The 21,471-nt window shown below is 40.7% G+C and overlaps 1 protein-coding gene across 2 annotated transcripts in view; it reads right to left on the bottom strand.

Moving 5' to 3' along the window:
- Nucleotides 1–21,471, bottom strand: part of AKT3 (AKT serine/threonine kinase 3) — a 191,232-nt gene that overhangs the window by 38,273 nt on the left and 131,488 nt on the right. For both annotated transcript variants that reach the window (XM_037150946.2, XM_037150947.2), the window contains exons 6-8: nucleotides 18,980–19,111; nucleotides 15,426–15,491; nucleotides 14,029–14,097 (exon numbers count right to left, since the gene is read on the bottom strand). In XM_037150946.2, coding sequence (XP_037006841.1) covers nucleotides 14,029–14,097; nucleotides 15,426–15,491; nucleotides 18,980–19,111 — 267 coding nt within the window. The remainder of the gene's footprint in view (nucleotides 1–14,028; nucleotides 14,098–15,425; nucleotides 15,492–18,979; nucleotides 19,112–21,471) is intronic.

Genomic DNA, 21,471 nt, shown 5'->3' with positions numbered 1-21,471 from the left:
GCGTCTGAAGGGCTTCAAGTAGAGCGGTCAAGAGTCGTGATCCCAGGGGGGCTTTATGGGGTGTCCGGGGAAGGAAGGACAATGTCGGGTTTCCCTGTGGGTGGCTGAGCGGATATTGCAGCAGCAGAATCGAGGGAGAAACTGGGGACAGGGACAGAGGAGCAACTGATTCTATCTTGACCTGTTAACATATCAGTAAGCATGTGATACCACAGCTTTGAAATCAGGGCCCCCAGGGTACGGAAGTAGACAGGAGACACATTTATGCACAGACGTTGTACACACCAAGGAAGAGCGGTGCGGCCCAGGGAAACTGAAGAGAGAATTAAGCTCAGACTCTTAGGGCATCACCACACACGTGGACAAAAGAAAGACAGGAAGCAGAGCAGGCTCCTGTGACAAAGTCCTGGGAGCAGGAGAAGAGGAAAGAAGAATGTATCTGAGGAACGAAGGAAAAGTAAGTTTCCGGAAGGGTGTGATGCTGACCAGGCACAGCAATTAGGTCTCGTGTGACTCTTCAGGGAAGAGAATGTAAAGGCAGAAATGGTGCGTGTTGCTTTCAGGAAAAATGAATGAGATGAGCTGAGATGTTATCGAAACAGAAGATTTCTGCTGCAACATATTAAACAATGCTTTCAGGAAAACTTGTGCCTGAAGAACATGGGAGACGCTATAAAAGCTACAATTCATATTAAAAGAGCAATGAAATCAGACAACCAGAAACAGGATGTTTTATAAGAATTTAATGTATGACAACATGGATGGTGACAGTATGCGACAAAGCATACGAGGAAAAAGTGACTATTTAATAAATGGTGCCGTAATAGTTGGTGAAATCTGGAGAAAAGTTAAATTCAGTTTTCGTCTCACCTCATAACAAAATAAATTTCAGATGTAATTAATAGTGAAATATAAAACATGATGCTATTTTTTTTAACCCGAAAATATGAATCAATGGCTATCTGGTTACAGTATGAAGAAGGATCTCCCAAGCAGGAAAAAAATAAAGCAACCTGGCTGGTGTCGCTCAGTGGACTGAGCACTGGCCTGTGAACCAAAGGGTCACTGGTTCGATTCCCAGTCAGGGCACATGCCTGGGTTGCAGGCCAGGTCCCCAGTAGGGGGCGTGTGAGAGGCAACCACTCATTGATGTTTTTCTCCCCCACTTCCCCTCTCTAAAAATAAATAAATAATGTCTTAAAAAAAAAAAAAAAGAAGTGAAATAAACCCTAAGAGAAAAAACTGGTAGAATTAACCACATAGAATAGCAATGATATAAATAAAATTGAATATTTATAGCAAGTCTGACAACCCAAATGTCCACCACCAGCAGACAGATGAACAAATGTTGGTAGAGTCACGCATATGGATCGTAACTCCACAATACAGGGAACAAACTCCCGAGGAAGGCGACAAAAGGCATGATCGCCACCACGTGAGGCCGAGGACGACCGGCACACACAAAGGAGCCCATATTGCAGGCGCCGTTTCTGAGAAGTGTTAGAAACGGTAAACCAAATCTTTAGTGTCGCGTGTAGATGTTCGTCAAGTCACAGAACTTGTATTGCATGTCGCAGTAAACTTGTACTGCACGTCGATTTCAGCTACGTAATGGAAATAATCTAGATGTTCAGAAATCTGGTAAGGATTTAATAAGTGATAGTACATCTACATAACTAACTCATAGACAGCTAGTATATATTTTATAATACTGACTAAACTGGAAAATATATATGTAGTATAAAAACAGGAAAAATATATTAACGTGCTAATAGCAATTATTGCTAGATGGCGAGATTTAGAATGGTCTTGTCTTGATTTTACACCATGAAAATTACTTATAATTATTTGCTTACTCCTGCTCCCAGAACACTGAGCTTTCCTTCAATGCGGAGACCCCCCGTGTGGTTTATACGAAGTGCGTCCTGGAGAAGGTACTGTGAGTACTGAGTACACAGCACAGGAAGCAGCTCAGAGCAGATGGTCAGTGGACAGTGTTTTCAATTGAACTGAAATAACTTTGGGGCCTCCTGATGTTGTCCACAATGAGTGTGCCCTGTTGTGACTTTCATAACACAAAGGTTTCTAATACATTTACTGCGAATACTGGTACTGACTTAGGCTTACGACAGCTTTATCACCCTAATTTCTTTTTGACAGAGGTGCAGGGAAAAGAGAGAATTACGCAAGTGCTCCATAGCTTTGCTTCCTTGGCACCAAGCTTGATATGTGGCCCGTATTATGTGCTTAATAAATATGTATTACAAAGAATAGAGTTAAATTCAAAACTACTTTCCAAGGAATTATTTATAAGAAAAATAAGGTTTTAAAGGTAAAGTATTTTTATTAGAAACTTTAAAAAATCATACACTATAATGAATAAACTTGTTTTTATTTAAAATAGTTAAGTTATCTGCTGCTTAAGCAAGAAACATATCTCGAAAAATTTCAGTTCCTTTAGGCAAAGACTAAGTTTTTTATGTTGCGTTTAGCCATGCTGTAGAAATACAGCATGTAAACAGATTATTTTAACCTACTGAATATACAATCTGTATTTCATCACAAGCCCAGAATGCTTATTTTGACAACTGCTATATTTTGTAAAAATAGTTATATTCTTAATGCAACAAACTTCCCCCAAAATAAGATCTGCAGTTTAAAAATGTCCTGAGAATTATCACTGCAACTTAGATTTTAAACTGAATTATCTTTTTTTCCTCTTACAAATAATGCCTACACACAGTTTCTTCCTCTGTAATACGAAAAGACTGGTTAGGGAGAGAGTAACAAAATCTGCTCAATGGGAGTCCCATTAATTTCAATGATTACATTCATTATCATAATATTAATTGAAATTGGAACCCGAGTATCCTAAAGACAACCAATTAATTAAGCAACGAGACATGGCAGTCTGTGAAGTAATGCTGCTTAAGACATCCCTGGGGTTTGTTTGCACGAAGACCCAAGATGAAAAGAGTGACTCCGGCTCACCTCAGGGGGAACTAATCAACAAGGCTGCCGAGGTCGGCCCTGGCCGCCGTAGCAGAATGGTACAGAGTAAGTGGCTGATACAGCACAGAAATTGGTTTCTCCCAGTTCTGGAGGCTGGGAAGTCCAAGACCATTGCACTGGCCCACTGGGAGACTGGTGAGAACCTGCTTCTGGGTTCCTGCCACCTGTCTCTTGGCTGAGCCCCCATGTGGTGGGAGGGGCGAGGGTACTCTCCGAGGCCTCTTTTACAAGGGCACTAATCCCCTTCACAAGGGCACCACCCTCCTGACCTAATCAGTTCCAAAAGGTCCCACTTCCAAGTGGCATCACATTGGGGATTAGGTATCAACACAGGAATGTTGGGGGGGAAACCAATATTCAGTCTCCAGCAAATATTATACTACACAATTGGAATAATATTACAATATAAAATGAACATTCAAAGATTTTTATAGGGTCAAACATACTCTTGACATTTAGCAGGTAAATCATATTATCATCTTCAGATACTGTCTATTCTTTTCACAAGCTGAGCTCACAGTCTGTATGCATTTCACACAGAAAAATTAATGTGAAGTAATGTAAATTTACACTTAGTTTTTGAAGTTTCAGGAAAGTCATATAGACATGAGATATAAATGTAAAAGTGCCATATTTTAATAACATAATTCAATATTAAATTTGTTAGCACAAGTTAAATGCTTAGGATGGTACAGGACAATTGAACCCTGAAACAATTGTTTGGTAGTTAACAGTGTTAGCTATAAATTATCAGCCGAACACCTTAAGCCCTGTTCCTCTACTTCCTGCCCTCTTACAGGTCTCAGAATGTAAAAACAGTTCTAGATCCCCAACCTAGTCCTGATACCTGAAAAAGGAGCCCAAAGGTGACAATTTTCAAAGAAGTAATGCAAGAGAAGAGTGGGATTAAAAGTCACCTAATGACAATATTTAATAATGTGATAAGTATAAAAACAGCTTCTATTTTAAAGAATTTATTTATTTTTAGAGAGAGAGGAAGGAGGGAGAGAAACATCAATATGTAAGAGATACACTGATTGGTTGCCTTTCACATACACCCCAACTGGGGGCTAAACCCACAACCCAACCATGTATCCTAACTGGGAATCGAACCGGCAACCCTTTAGCTCACAGGCCAGTGTTCAATACACTGGGCCATACCAGCCAGGGCTAGTTTCTATTTTAAAAATAATTTTAATTCCAAATGTACTTCTATAATTAAAATGATTTTATTTAAATATATTATTAAAACTATTAACAAGATTAAAGTAGAGATTGCTCAGTTCTACCACATTAAATATCAATAAATTCTTCATTTAAAGAATGAAATATACTTTTAAAATTGTAAAAACTATAAAGGCAACTGCTTTTAAATATTTAAATCTATTAGCATATAAGTGAAATATCTGGGTTATTATTTGTGAAATATATTTACTACCAATACAATGAAAACAATAAAGAGTATCATTTTGAGCATTAGGAATGTGCCATTATAACAATCATCATAAAAGCTACATAATGCTGTCCCCACATTACAGGTGATTAAACATAATAAATGTTATTACTATAGGCACTATTTTTGAGAGCTTCTACTTAATTGGCCCTGAGCTAAGCTGTATGCACTATTATCATTTAGTCCTCAAAACCACCTTATAAAGTAGACCCAGTTATTATCTCCATCATAGAGAGGAAAAACACTGAGGCTGACAGATGTTATCAAAGTTGCCTAGCATCGCATAGCTGTTAAATGCTACAGGGGAGGTTCAAACTTAGGTCGTCTGTCTCTAAAGCATGTCATCTATTATGCAAAGGACGGTTTTTATTCATTTGAGGCAACACATGAATAAATTATTCCATTAAGAATAAATTTCACTTTCAAGCCTTCTTTATAACTGCACTGTATGAACTACGTAAGAGAAAGACTTTTGTAACGGTACAGCTGCCTTCTTGGGGCCGACAGTGGGATGGGAATTCAAGAACTATTTGTTAATACGGCCATTATGAGAATCCAAAAGTAAGCATGAGGTGGAGAAACAGCAAAACCAGCCATTACCGAGATGGCAGAAAGAGATTCTCCGAAAAGAAACACAGAACAAGGTGACTAAGAGAAATCGCAGTATTTAACCCAAACGATTTGCACGGTCACATTAAACACTCCAGATTTAAAAGGCAGAAATTATCAAATTACTTTTATGAAGAAGTATACACTAACTATAGGTGGCCTATAAGAAATGAAAGAAAAAATAGATATATCCCAACTGTGGTCGGAGATTTCAACAGTACTCTCTCAAATATTTGACTTTTTAAAAAGTAGACATAAAATTAGTAAGAGTATAGACACCTGAAGCGCACTGTATTATCAAACGGCCTGGCCAACCTCGCTGGTGTGCAGAGACCCGCCACCCACACACCACACACCAGTGCTGTTTCTAAGAGCACATGACCCTGCACCGAAAACCACACCTCAACAAGTTTAGAAGGATACAAACTGCATGCATGCTGCGTTCTCTGAACACAGGTAAATGAAACGATGAGTTAGAAGATATATGGAAACCCTCAAGTACTTAAAATGAAAACAGCACACCTTTAAATAGTCCACTCGTCAAAGAAAACAAGATAAGGGAAATTAATAAATTTGGGGGAAGAATGACAGATATAATAAATAGATATTAACTAATATGTAAATCACATAACATTAAAAATACCCCACAAATATTTAAATATATAAATATAATGAAATTGGTGGCTACAGGGACATTTATAACACATATTACAAATATAGGTTTAAATAAGTGCTTTAAATTTCCATGTTAACAAGAAAAAGAAAAGAAATCCAAAGTAACCAGAAGAAAGGAAATGATAAAGACCAAAAATCAATGAAATAGATAACCCAAAATTGGTAAAAGAAAAAATCAATGAAACCTAAAGCTAAAAATACCAAAAATATTAACTTTTAGAAAGACAAACAGAAATAAAAATAGAGAAGACACAAAAAGAGAATAAAAAAGAGAAGTCAGCTACTGATCCCAGAGACACTAATGCAATAATAAGTGAACATTACTAATGATGTAAGGCAAACAAACTATAAAATGTAGATGAAATGGGCAAATTCCTGGAAAAACACAAATTAATAAAATATTACACTGAAATATAAGAGCCAAAACTATTAACACTTTTTGAAGAAAACAAAATGTTAACAAATTTGGATTAGCAAAAGATGTTTTAAATTAAACACAAAGTGCATGAACCACAACAGAAAAATACTGAGAGATCATGTTTCATCTAATGCATAAGTTGCACATCCTTCAAACACCCCTAGGAACGTGCGCCAGCAGTCACTGAGGCAGGGGCAGTGGTGGGACCGACTTTACAGGGGCGTGGAAGGCGGTCAGGGGACAGGAATGGTCTGCATTATGGCAGTGATGATGGTAAACTTCTTTACACCTCTGTCAAAACTCACTAAATGGCAGACTTCATCACTGTCAAAACAGTGATGAAGTTTACTGAATGTAAACTATACATGAAGAAGATGATTTTTACAAAAAATAAATCTGTATTTAAATAAAAATATTTTTAAAGTTTATACAAAAATATATACAGGAAATAAATATACAGGAATAAATCTGTATTTAAATAAAAATATTTTTAAAGTTTATACAAAAATATATACAGGAAAAAAATAAAATATTTTTAAATAAAATATTTTATTTTATTTAAATAAAAATATTTTTAAAGTTTATACAAAAATATATACAGGAAATAAATATACAGGAATAAATCTGTATTTAAATAAAAATATTTTTAAAGTTTATACAAAAATATATACAGGAAAAAATTCCATGGTAAAAAATGAAAAGTCAGACCATGCATTGGGAGAAAATAACTGCAAAACACACATATAATAAAGCACTTCTATCTAGAATATATAAAGAAATCTGATTACTTAATATTAAGAAGACAATCTGATTAAAAAGTGGATGAAAGGCAGTATTTTAACAGATACTTCAATAAAGAAGATATGCAAGTGGAAAATCAGCAAAGAAAAAGATGTTCAATATCATTATTCACTTAGGAAATTCAAGCCAGAACTACAATGTACCACTACATAGCCACTTGAATGGGTAAAATTTTTAAAAGTTAACCAAAGTGTCACTATCACATTAAGTAACATTCAGGAAATGCAAAATAGCACAGCTAAGTTGATAGTTTGTTTTGATGTTGAACATACCAAATGACATAGAAATTGCATTTCAAGGTATTTACCTGAAGTGACTGATAAAGCATATTTGAACAAAGATTTATATTGGAATATTCACAGTGCTTCTTCCTCAACAACCCCAAACTTCAAAGAACCCAAACATCCTTCTACTAGTGGTTAGATATACACATGTTAAGATATATCCGTATGATGAACTAAAGGTACAAAAAGAAACTACTAGTATATACAACAATACTGACGAGTTTTAAAAGTATTATGCTAAATGAAAGGTGAAGAACACAAATGACCACAAACTCTTCTGGGATTATAGTTCCAATATTTAAATATTGTTCAGTTCCATTGTTCTCCCTTTTCTCGTAGGATCTCCAATTATACTATACTGTATCTTCCTTTTTCCTTCTCTTGAAATGCTCACTCTGGGGTCACCTGACCCTTACGTGAGCAGTCTGACCACCCTGAGATTTCCATGCTGTACGGTGACCACATGGAAAGGACTGGCGGAAACACGCAAGTGCTCCGTTACTTCCTGCAGTTCCAGTCATCTTAATCTGAGATTCTAGATATAAAAATTAGCATCTTAGACACTGAGGCTACTTGCATCTCTATATTATTACTTTACATGCATCAATATCCTGGTCCAATTATTTATTTTAGGCCACTAGCCTTGAAATATTGTGAAAATATACATTAAAAATGTTCCCGTTTATTTTGCCTTTGGGAATTTTTTTCAAAAGCTTTGGTTGAAAGTAATAGAACTCTGATATCACCGAGACAGTATAATAAATTAAATAGTCAGCAAAGAAACTAGCCTGTCAGATTCTTGACAATAAAGATATTTATATATCTATAAATTTAGTGAAATATAAAAAATCATCGCTATGAATATAAAGTGATCCTTTTAATTCAAAAATCACCCAAATCACACCTCCATAAATTAGTAACTAGAACTAGAATGCTGACTGCCAGCACTTCTGCCTTCTGTAAATTTAAAACGAGATGATTTTGGTTTGCTGAAGACAGAATGCCAGCCAAGTAATGAGACTCTGAAATAAGTAAGAGAAGATCTCAAGATTGGCATGGAACTGAAAGTCATATGCAAAAAAAAAAAAAAGAATTTCTACCAAATAAATTGATGTATAGTGTAAAATGAGCTAAATCTGGACAAGAATAGTAAATAAGTGTTCATTTGTACCCACGTAAAGAACGCAGAAGAATGTGGGTAATTTATCAGATGAACTGGTGTATTCTACATAATCATTTTCCTTTGCCCCCTAACGAATATCTTCACTCCCAGGAGGTTTCAGACGCACAGGGATCCAATCTGCAGGCCCACGAGGACCATGGCTGAGAGTGGGGTTCTGGGGAACAGTCCCAAGTGGAGACGCTGTAAACCCAACTCAACGACGACAACACTGCAGCCTTCAGGTTACATTTTACCCCAGAACATGTCCCTGCTGCTGTGAATTTGGTGACACCAAGCGACAAAAAGAGCGTGGCTTGGCCATGTTAGCAGCACTGTGATTGTGAGGGTGCCTGTACAGTCATTTCTACAGATGCCGGTTTACCTCACTTGTAAACCCACTTTCATAACCCCGTTCCCCGGGGCTCCGAACTGCTGCCTGCACAGCCTGCACTGGGGCAGAGGGGCAGACGCCGTGCCAGCCCAGGGGAGGAAGGATCCGGGCTGTTCAGCTTAGGCACAGGCAGAGGTCAAACCCAACGCAGGTTTTTCCGTGTTATCCTGAAGGATCTACCGTTACACTCAATACACTGCTCTTCTGGCTCCCGCCCAGGATCCCGCCTTGCTTTTCTGGGGACCTCACAATAATGTTCTAACTCTACACACTTTTCTCACACTGCCGTTTCTTCACTGCTGCCTCTCCACAGCCCCCCTGGGTACCTCAAATATAGGACAATCACCCCAGAATCACTCCTCTTCCTCCATTTCCTGTCTCTCTGAATGTGTCCACACAGTTCCTTAAGCAGCAAACAGGAAATTGTGTGATATTACTCTCTCTGTTTGGCTACTAAATCCTGGAAATTTTAGCACCTAAACATCTAGCCCCTAAATCAAGTAGAACTTGATTTCTTCTCACTCCTATTGTCTCAGTTAACGACCTTATTATTTTTGGACCTGAACTACTGAAAACTTTCTAACTGCCTGCGGGGCCTCCCAAGTGGTTTCCCTGCTTCCGATTTTGCCCTCTGCAACCCAAGTTTCATACTGCTGTTGAGTGTTCTTTCTGCAACATTTTCATACAGAAATCCTTCCGCGATGTTCCACTGCCTTGGGGAGAGAGGGCCTGTTGCCGTGAGCCCCCGACTACAGGCTCAGCCCCTCCTGGCTTTCCCCTGCAGTACCTCCTGCGGCGTCCACACTGCGCTGTATCTGGGCAGTGGGGGCAGAACTGCACATTCTATTGCCTCCGTTTAACCATGTCCTCCTCCTCATCCTCACTGATCTGACTTAGCTTAGCAACCACCAAGAAGGGTTTTCCTCCTTGGCATTCTCTGCCTTCCTCTTCTCTTTTCCTTCTGGAGTGTTTGATTCAAGAGCCCATTGCTTGTGTCATGCGGTGTCAGCACAGTCACAATGACACTCAAAAGCCTGTGCCCACACTCCTGTCTGTCTCTCCCATTAGAATAAACTATGCAGGACACTACTTTCCGGTTTTCCTACTCCCTGGCAGTTCCTAGTCATTGTCTAAAGGAAAGCACCATGTTTTCTTCACTTTCAAACCCATGAGGTGCGGCCCATAGGAGTTTCCCATTACTTGTCTAATAGTTAGATGAACCATAACATAGTGGATTCTAGAGTTTACACATAAATTATCCACCGTAATCGAAATCACCCTGGAAAGCTCCCAGGGAAGTCCTACACTGGAGACCAGCATACTGATCCACGTGGTCACGCCCAGCACGGCTTTTCCTCCGTAACTGAAGTGGACGGAAACACTTTAGACAAAGACGTGTAACGAAGATGTACTTAATGACAATGTTTTATTTAAATGATGTAAAGCACCAGCATTAATGTCCCATGAGACTCAAAGGATGCCAAACAGGAAGTGACATGCAAATTTTTGTCTCTCATCTTGGGGTCACTCTCTGGACACACTCATCAAGAAGGATGGCAGAATCACCATGTTATACTTGTCTGTCTGTCTATATAGCTACCCACCATTCATCTGTCCACCCACCCACCCATCTATCCAGTCATCTATCCATCTATCTTATCTTTCGCTGAGCCTCTTTCTTTGGGTTTGTATCGAAGTTAAATGTGGGACTCCTGAGTTCTGATGGGACTCCATTGTACTAATAGGCCTGTAAGCAGCCACTGTTGATTTTTCACAATCAGTGTTTATTCAAAATCCACTTCCATCAAGACTATTTATTGCTTTAAACAGTGCTGGCAAACATGGTGATAATACCAAACATGCAGCACACTAGGCTGAATGAAAGCTACAGATTCACAACACGTGAGGAAAGTGTAAGGAGGGAAATGTCTCCACTGCTGCACTTATACTTCAAGACAAACATTTCAGCACACAGACTGGAAGGATGCTACTGCTAATTAAAAACCAGCAGTCAGCGAGGACAAGCTGAGTCAAAACTGAGCTAGTTACCATTACTTCAATGGGGTCGCTAAAGAAGCCCGTCGGAGGACAAGCGCTGGATACACAGAGCTCCGAGGATGCCGCGTATGGGTGAGTACCGCCAGTTCACCAGAGCTCACCCTTCCACAGGACAGTGTTCTCCTGCCCACGTCCTCCAGGTGTTCTGCAGACAGTCCCCCCGGGGGCATCTGTGGGTGCAGCTGCAGATTGTTCGTGCGGGTTTATAGCTCCCCTGACCTCTTTCTATTTCCATCGTATTTCAAAAACCTAAGTACCAGATTTAGAATTCTTTCTACAGCAGTTGAGTATTTTGCGCTTCTAGGAAGCGTCCCTAGGGAGAATAAATAACATGGTGAAGCTAAAGCAAACCCAAAAGTAATAAATCGCCATAGATTTCCTAAAGTTTCCTTCCCAGAAATGATAAATTAAGAATTGAAATCATCGCATTAAGTCCCACCAGTTAAATAACTATTTGTATTTATAAAGCACATGTCAAATGTATAAGTACATTTGATAACCTAAAAGAATAAAAAGTTGGGAGACTTCCGCCAAGATGGAGGTGTAGCTGGAAACACCTTGCGTCCTCGCACAACCAAATATAAAAACAACAAAGTTTTAACAACAATAAACGCAACCAAACCACACAGAAAATCAACAATACGGAGTCTGAAAACAACGAAATGCTCAGCTAAACCGGTGAGAGGGGCGAAGCCAGCAGCGGAGCGGGTTAGCCAAAAAGATCCCCGACCAGGGTGGTGTGCAAGCAGCCGAGGGCGCTGATCCCAGGTGCGAGCCAGCTATTGGTGGACACAGGGAAGAGGCGCAGCTGGCTGTCTGCGGTCGACTGAGCATTTGCGTGCAGATAAATCAGTGAAGAGGCGAGCATTGAGACCGCATGGCGCAAGGCTGTGGGCTCCCACATTTCCACTCAGATAAATAGGCAGGGGCAAGCAGTGAGGCAAACTGGGCGAGAGGAGAGGACCGCCATTGTCCCTCTCTGACCCCGCCCCCACATACAGGGTCACAAACCAGCAACCTGGGTGGCCCCGCCCTGGTAAACAACTAAGGCTCCGCTCCTCATACGTAACAGGCACAAACAGATCAAAAAATGGCTCAAGAACAACTCAGAGCCCCAGAGCCAATAAATCTAAGTGATGAAGAAATAGCCAAACTTTCAGATGCACAGTTCAAAACACTGGTGATCAGGATACTCACAGAACTGGTTGATTTTAGTCACAAATTAGAGGAACATATGAAGGCTAAACTAATTGAAATGAATGGAAATGCACAGGAAACCAATAGTAATGGAAAGGAAACTGGGATTCAAATCAAGGAAGTGGACCAGAAAGAGGAAAAAAATGACCAAACAGAAAAGGATGAAGAAACAAGAATTCAAAAAAATGAGGAGAGGCTTAGGAACCTCCAGAACATCTTTAAACGATCCAACATTCGAATTATAGGGGTCCCAGAAGGGGAAGAGGAACAGCCACAAGTGGAAAACTTACTTGAACAAATAATAAAAGAGAACTTCCCTGTTCTGTCAAAGGAAATAGACTTCCAGGAAATCCAGGAAGCTCAGAGAGTCCCAAAGAACTTGGACCCAAAAAGGAACACACCAAGGCACATCATAATTACATTAGCCAAGATTAAAATGGAGAGAATCCTAGAAGCAGCAAGAGATAAGGGGACTGTCACCTACAAAGGAGTTCCCATCAGACTGTCAGCAGATTTCTCAAAAGAGACCTTACAGGCAAGAAGGGGCTGGAAAGAAGTATTCCAAGTCATGAAAACCAAAGACCTACAACCAAGATTGCTCTATCCAGCAAAGTTTTCATTGAGAATGGAAGGACAGATAAAGTGCTTCTCAGATAAGATCAAATTCAAGGAGTTCATCATCACCAAGACCTTATTCTATGAAATGTTAAAGGGACTTACCTAAGAAAAAGAAGATAAAAAAGATGAACAGTGAAAGGACAGCAAACTCACAGTTATCAACAACCACACCTAAAACAAAAGCAAATTAAGAGGACAGCTAGATCAGGAGTGAACCATAGAAATGAAGATCACGTGGAGGGTTAGCAACAGGGGAGTGGGAGAAGGCGAAGGGGAGAGAAGGTACAGAAAATAAGTAGCATAGACAGTAGATAGAAAATAGATGGGGGGGGCAAGAATAGTATGGGAAATATAGAATCTAAAGAACTTGAGACACGTGTTCATGAACTAAAGGGGGGGAATGGTGGGGGAGGGGTGTGCAGGGTAGAGGGGAATGGAGGGGGGAAATAGAAGAAATGTAATGGCATAATAAAAAAAATATATATTTAAAAAAAAAGTTGGGACATTATATACACACGGATGATGTCTTAAATATTAAGATAACCCCACACTGCCCAGCACGGAAAATGCGCTCACCCAAGTAAATGAACTTTTGCAGTGAACTAATTCCTACAGTCATAATTTCATAGGAGAAAATGTTCTATAGAGGATATTTAATTTGTTTTGGAAAATGAGAGTTTTAAAGTCTCTCAGATACAATCCCCTATTAAATTTAAATTTGCTTCAGAAAACCCACAGTGTAAAATATTTCCAGTGAACTATTCTAGTAAGTTTTATTTTTCTCTCACATTAATTTTGATCAAAATAGGAAGGAGAAGGGAATGAGTGAAATACGCTACTAAAATCATCGAATTTTTCTTTAAAACTGCAAGACCCCTTAAAAGTCTTTTATAGTGAGGATTATTCTAACTACTTTGCAGAAAAACATTCACTCACCATGTGCCTAGAGACTATTATTCAATTGAGTTTCAAATAAGTAAAATATTTTTTTACAAGTTTCACCAAAACTTGAAGAACTTTGTAAAGCATCGTAAATTCTGTATTTTTGATTTTCAAAATTAATAACATGATTTCATGATTTTACTTTTGTTAAAAACTTTTACAGTTGGAAAATACAGAAAATTTTAAATGATTACACTTACCAATAATAAAAGTAGTTATTAAAAGATAAACGGTCATTGCATTTCATTAGGAATTAGCTCCCATCCACTCAATATTAAAGAGAGCTACACAAATTCATCCCAAGAAGTAGAGAACTGTGATGCTATAACTTACATGTTAAATAATATTTTAAAACCACTGATAATATTACCAGGCAAATGCCAGGGCTGGATTTACACAGCAACTTACCTCTCCACCATTAACATACTCCATCACAAAACACAAGCGATCTTTAGTCTGGAAGGAATACTTCAAGGACTTGAAATGAAAAAGAAAAAATGTTCTATTATAAACCTACACCATTACCACAGTACCAAACAGAATACCTAGAGACAGTAAGCACAACTGAGGAAATGAATTGTTATCTTCCTTACGAGTCTACTCACTCCTTAAGAGTGCTTAGGGAGAGTTTATGAGAAACAGGAAACAAATTATGTTCAGATCAGCATTGGGTGTTGTAAGTGAAAAAGTAAAAATTTCAGTGAAAATTAACTTAGAAATTATGATAAGCACTTCTCAATCTACTGGGCCATCTATTTCATCTTTCACTGCTCCCCAAAGTTCTTATCCATGTGACCTTAAAGTGAGGGGGACAAATCACTCCAGTGGACGTCTAAGTAATACAGGCCGGGCTCTTTTACTTGGAGACCTAGTTCAGCAACAACGCAATGTTTTACATGTAGGTGGCATAACATGACCCACTTTACGGAGTCTGTTCCTGGACTTTCACAGGTTATAAAGCCATTGGAGCTGCAGGGCTCTCTTAATACACGGGATGGAAACACACAGCAGGGCCGCACGTTACGTCTAACTGTCTGACGATACCGCTGGAAATTCCCACGTTAGCTAATCCTAAATCTTTAAGAGGTGCCTCCTTTTTTTAGCTTAATATATACTTCATTGAAATAGAGAAATACAGAGAAACTTTGCAAATTATGTTTCAATTAGAAGCACTCTAGGAAAAACAGGACTAAAAAAATCAGTTTATTTCATAACAAACAAGTCTGTTTCTACCTTGTCTAGTGAAGAAATATCATGACTTAGCCTATTTTTATTTTAATCTACTGGAGAAGTCCTGTATTTCTGATAGTACTTTATACCTAAAGTCTCAATTTTAACAAAAAAACCCTCAGTAAACGTCTGTGCCTTGTGTATTTAAAGCCAATGCTGCCTGATCATTTACACATTTATTAGAAGCCAATACACAAAATAAATATAAAAACACTACTAATCTTTTTAGTAGAACCTTTTTTTAAGTCCACCATTTTCTCAGTGGTCTCTTTAAAATGCCACAGGTGACTTATTTGCTGTATAAAATTTTTTATTAAAGGTAGAGAAATCCATGGGAGGAAGAAATCTCCAAATAGTAAGTGCAGAATGGGAAGGATTACAAACACATGCAATGTTACAAATTCAATCCATACATTTGGATAATTTTGAAGAAATCTGACTTACGGTCTTTGCACAGAGAAAATGGCATACCCAAATTAATGTTACTCAAAATGCTATTTTCCTTCGCTTAGTTCTGTAAAAGTCCCATAAACTGAACTCCTTACGGTTATAACATCCGCCCTCTCTTCACTTACCGTTAAAAAGGGGTGTCTCGTGTTCTTTAACACTCTGCTCTCCGTGAGAGTGTGAGCCACCTCATCCTACGGAAGGAAACGCAGACCTTTAATACGTGTTCTAAGTACCAATAACATAAACAGTTCACCACTCCCCTGAGGCCCGAAGATGAGAACCTAGAAACAGAAAAAGATTTTATACCACAGTGACATGCTTCCTGTATCACTAAGCTTCCGCTACACACACACACACACACACACACACACACACACACACACACACACGTCAAATGAATGAGTTACATCAGATAGCTATAAGGCACACATTCTTATAAAGTCACTCATACTTAATCAAAGTAGGTCCATAATGATACAAAAATACCTTTCAAGCATTCACTTATTGTTGATAATACTCACGGACATCCTCCCTCTATCTGGCTGCCCTAGCAAATCGGGAGCACGCACAGGAGGAGGAGAGGGGCGACCACGGCCTCTGCCTGCCCCCGGAGCTCACTGGCCGTGTGCGCTCCCTGGTGAGTTTGCGGGCCCTGGGTTCTCCCTGTGCCCCGTCACAAACGCTTTCCATCTGTAGCCTGCAACACCGCCACCAAACCAGGCTGTCGCCTGCCCTTCAAAGCCTGAGACCTGGCACTGACTCGGCCTGTTTACGGATGAAAGTCCTCCCAGGAGTCCGCTTCCAGAACAGGGAGCTTTCATCCACATTGAACGTTGTCTCTGGTGAGCAATGCTCCTCCCGGTTCGCACACCGGGAGTTTCTGAACGTCTTCAGCAGCCTTCACACCGCTCGCAGCCTCGAAGCTCACTCTCGCCTCAGGGAACGACTGTGGGTTCTTGAATCCTTCCCAGCGCCCAGGGCCGGCGGTCCAGTCAGGGTCACCGTCCAGGACAGCCTTTTCTTTCGGCATCACAAATTAACTTTCTGCTCTGACCATCACCTTCGCGGTGCTGAGAGGGACACACTTCCGCGTGGTCTTCGGTGTGCTCATCAGCAGCCTCCCCCGTCTGAGGCCGGCCCTCCCCAAATCTGAGTCGGCCCCGAGGCTGCAGCGGGCAGATGCTGCTGTTCTCCAGGACGGCAGCCGGGGCGGGAGGGGACCTGCCTGAGTGGCGACCACTGACCCCCACCGGTCTCCACCTTCGTGGTCCTTAGTCACCTTCCATTTCCTTTCCGGGTCAGTCCCTGCGTGTGGCCTCTCAACACTCTATGAGGCCACCGTCTTATCTGCGGTCCATTGTTGACCCAACATCACCAGGCGGCACGGGACTGTATATTCATCTGTGGTTAAGTACTGAATAGTGAATTTTAACACATAATTGCTTTCACAGAGAGCAGCTTATTGAAAAGGGGATTCTGTTTCTTTGAGAACGTGAAATAACAGAATTGTCCCCCCATATTTATTTTTGCAATTTCCTCTAATTTAGCCCACCCCCAACTATACATGATCAAAAATTCTCCCCTTGTTGCCCCTCACACTATTGTCTGGTAACTGGGCTTTGTGGGGGGAGCACGTAGCACAGAAAATGGCACAGAAGTGGAGGAAGAGAACACCTGTACCCCATTATCAGGGACCCCGAGGGGGGGCATCTTCTTTCATCCCCATGGCAGCTCTGCAGGTGGTTCGTGGCTCGGTTTCATGGCTCAGTCCCTCAGCTCCGGCTGCAGGTGAAGGTCATGACTGAGCCCACGTCCGAGTCCAGTGCTGTCGGTCATTTCCACTCGCCACGCCGCCTTCCATCCTCACACAGCTCAGCATCTATGACGAGGTGCTGCCGGCAGCCTTAAGGCATGTGGGTGTCGCCCACTCCTGACACAACGCCGAGACACTCACGCACCTTGGTGTGCCAACCCCGGGTCTTGTCAGGTGGGGAAACATCATGTGGTTTATCTTTCCACTGTGAAAAAGCATCTTTTTCTTCGGGAAACTGATAAGTAGGCTTGTTGGGGAAAGCAGCGAGGATCTACAGAGATCAGAACACCCTATCACTTGTGAAGCACACCCTGCTTTGCACAGTGGCTCAGGAAAGTGTAATGAGTTAGTGAGGTCAGACAGGATCCCACGTGGCTTGTGTACAAAAGGAAACACAGAATGGGAATGAAGTTTAGTCACGCTTGACACACAGTGGATGGCAGTGATAGTCACGGAAAATACATGTAACAATAATATAGTTATTTCATTTAACATAATTTTAATTTTAACTTTATCTTATATGTACACATAGAACTACTTGTATTCACTAATGATGGCAAATGCTATTCCATTTACTGATGCATTCACGTAATCCTGCCCACGACCCACCTAGGAGAGGGGCACTATCAGCGTCCTCATTCTTCAGATGAGCAAACAATGGCAAAAACAAGTGATTTGTTGGGGATCTGTAAGTAAGGAGCAGAGCCCACATACCTGTGCCGCCTCCCAGAAAACATCCATGTAACTATAATATGAGCCAGGTGTTACGCTGAGTCCTTTACATACCCTATTTAACATAATATTCTCGTCCAGGAATACTGTTTCTCACAAGTACATTTTTTACAAGTGAGAAAAATGACTCTCGGGCCGCGGGCTCTCTAGCAGCCTCGGCCTCTAGCTGGTAACTGTCAGCATGTTCCCTCCCGAGTCATTCTGACAAACACATACGCTGCCCCCCGACACACACAGATATTTTCAAATGTCCTGAAGGCACTGATACGCCCCCAGCAGCTGGTGGTGAAAGGTCATCAGGTGATGAGAGGCAAAGCTGAGATAGAAACCTGGGCCTGACTCGAGGTCAATGTCATTTCCAATACCAGACACTGACGGGGAAGGAGCTGAGATTCACGCAAGTGTGCAAGACACCGGGCAGGGGGTGGGGGGCGCGTCACTTCATGTGGGTGGGCCGTACATCCCCGATGAGGAAATACTGATGTAAGTAATGCCGTCTGTAAAGTGTAACAGTAACATGATATGTCACTTGCTAAATTAAGCAAGGCCTGGGCCAATTTATAAAGCATATCTAATCTGTCTATTGAGGGAAGAGGGATTTAATTTAGAGCCCTGAGGGCTGGCACATTAACATGTTAATTATTGGTATGAGTGAATGAAGTCATGAGGAGGGAATTTTGCAAAAAGAATTTCAAAGACTATTATTTCTTTAGTTTCATTATTCTAGTATTTTCAAATCTTTCTATTCAACACAAATAAGCTGTATAATTTATGAGTACAAGTCATCAGTTATACTAATCTCTTATTTAATAAGAAATTCAGAATGTTGGGGGAAAATAAAAAGCAACATCAGTATAATTAGTGATATAGGTCACAAATATATAGTAAAAACATTCTCCCAGACAGACACAAAATAAATATTTCTACATCCTCAAGGGAATAAAATAGCTTTGCTATATAATATTCAGATAACATTATAAACTTCTGAAAGTATTAATATGATGAATATTACCATACAGACACTGTGGTAGCAGCCCATAATCAATACTTTCGTTATTGAGTGAAACTCCCACACTGATCACATGCACGCAAGAGCACACCTGTGCACACAGCACAAACCCAAACTTCAGTTACCTTTGCAATAATGACTTCCTTCTTCAGAATCTTCATAGCATAGTATTTCCCACTTGCCTTCTCTCGAACCAAAATAACTTTCCCAAAAGTGCCTTTACCTAGTAGTTTCAAATAGTCAAAATCATTCATTGTCTGGAAAATACAAATTAAAAAGTCAATGAAGTATCTGAGGCAATTTTTTTGTAAACACATACGGATACATTCGCCACATCCATTCAAAAGCCAATGTTACCAATTTCTAAACACTCCGGAATGAGTAAGAATCACTGGCCGTCTAGACCATCAGCCGCCGTGGGTGCTGGGAATCGCTGAAGCAATTCTCAGACAGTGGAGGCAACAATTTCGAACCTAGAATTCCTCAGCTACTCAAATTATCAGTCAAGAAAAACTCCAGGACCAGATGGTTTTGCTGCTGAGTCCTATAAACATTTGAGGAAGAAATAATACCAATTCTGTATAAACTCCCACAGAAAACAGAAAAGGAGAGAACATTCCCAATTCATTCTACGAGGTCACCATGACCCTGATACAAAACCAGACAAAAGCATTTTAAGAAAATGACAAACCAATCAATATCCCTATGCAACTAAGTCTATGTAAAAAGCTGTAAAAATTTTACAAGTGAATCCCTACATTCATTTTCAATATTATATGCAGCCTGTAATTTTTCCAAATGTCAAGTTATAATGTGTGAACCATTCAATAATATCTCTAGTTCAAGAGAAAAGTAGCAAAAGACCTCAGGAAAATAACCAAGTACATTTATTCATTCAACTAAAAATCAAATAAATCGGACTAAGTCTACAGACTATAGTTTAAAAAGCTAGCTGATAATTTCATTTTCATGAATAGATTTTAAAAACCATGCAAAACTACAGATCCACAGAGCTACTTGTGCTAAGTGGTCACGAAAGCCGGGCGCCGCCTTTGGTGTATGTCTGCACAGGCCTGTCTGCCGGACCGAGGCGGAGTCAACTTTCTCTCTCCCTGGGCTGGTGCTGCGTCCTGCCCCGAACGCAGAGTGGGATCGAAGCACCACTGTGCCAGGGCCAGACTGAGCCTCTACGCCTCTCACTCTGGAGAGCCAGCTCTCATGCTGCAGGAAGTCCAGGCTGTTCTGCCGGAGGGGAGGCCGTGCAGAGAGGCGCTGGAACTCCAGACACAACGTGCAGGGAGGTCACGTGACGGGAAGCAGGGCCTTCTCGCACTTTCCAAACCAGCCCAGGGCCAAATGCAGCTGCGTGGGAGATACATTGGAGGCCAGCCGAGTTGCCCAAGCAAACCACGGAACCATGAGAAATGGCACCCTTGACTGTTTTAAGACACGGAACTTGGGCAGGCAATAAGGAGAGATGTTATTTTCTCAAATAGGCCCTGTTCATTGCACTGCTTCAAGCTTCCCGTGAGAGGTGCCCCCGCCGTTTGGTTTAGTCTAAGAGAACTGGGAAAGGACACTTGCTGGGTCCTATTACTCAGGAGCATGTAAACTGAAACGGAATTCTCAGGGGTGAAAATCAAAGAAGAATTTTTAAACAGCTTTATGATGTTTTCAGATGGAAAGTAACACATCCTCAGAAAATACCACTGGGCTCCTTTAGGACTGTGATCCTGGGGGCCAGGGAGAGATTTAAAAGGTATAAGAGCCCATAGCTTCTGTCAGGGACTCTGCCAGTCTTAAAAAAGAGGTTTGCCTGGAAGTTGATATTAATAAAAAGCATCCCGTCTGATAAAATCAGAAACAGATTTCATATCTGTTTTGACAAACCTTCAGAACGTTGCAAAAGCCTCTTTGATACCAACTGCTCCCGTTCAGCCCGGTGTGCAGGGTAGTTATATAGTCTTTACAAGTGAAACGTAACTTATAACAAGATGTCTTCCTCTTTTGCATGGTGTTAAGGGAAAAGATACAATGAGATTTTAATAAAAAATGAGAGCATGGTTACTCTCCAGAAAAATTAAGCTCCCAAGACTCAATCCTAGAAATCCAGCAGGTAAACTTTTAGTCATACTCTTTCCTTTTCAGAATGTCTAACATACCAACGGGGCTGCTTTAGGCTAACAGATGCATATAACATATAACATGTGCATATAACATGCTTACTAAGACGCTATAGTATAAGAAAAAGACTAAATATCTAGTCCAAAATTAGGTTAAAATATTAATACAGAATTAAAGAGGAACACAAGGACTCTCTCAGAAAAGAACACAGAGGTTTAGGAAATGTAGCGAAAACAGGTAAATTCCACATACATTTACAGTGGAAGAACTAACCCGAACACCGCCCCGGGGACACTAAGCTAAAAGGGGGGCTCTCCAGAAGTCCGTCTCTCTGCCCACACCTCTGCCCACGTCCCCTGGTTCTCCTCCTCACGGGCAGGGAACGCTGTCCCTTAACTGGTCAATTTGTACAGCACTGACCAGGCCAGGCAGTGGGAGAGCACACGTTTTCAGTGGGCCTCTCCATCTCTTCTCTTTGTCCAAATGCTAATCG

This window comes from Artibeus jamaicensis, unplaced genomic scaffold (genome assembly GCF_021234435.1).
Source record: "Artibeus jamaicensis isolate MK-2021 breed Jamaican fruit bat unplaced genomic scaffold, CSHL_Jam_final scaffold_754, whole genome shotgun sequence".
NCBI lineage: Eukaryota > Metazoa > Chordata > Mammalia > Chiroptera > Phyllostomidae > Artibeus > Artibeus jamaicensis.
This window is presented reverse-complemented; position numbering and strand designations above follow the sequence as displayed.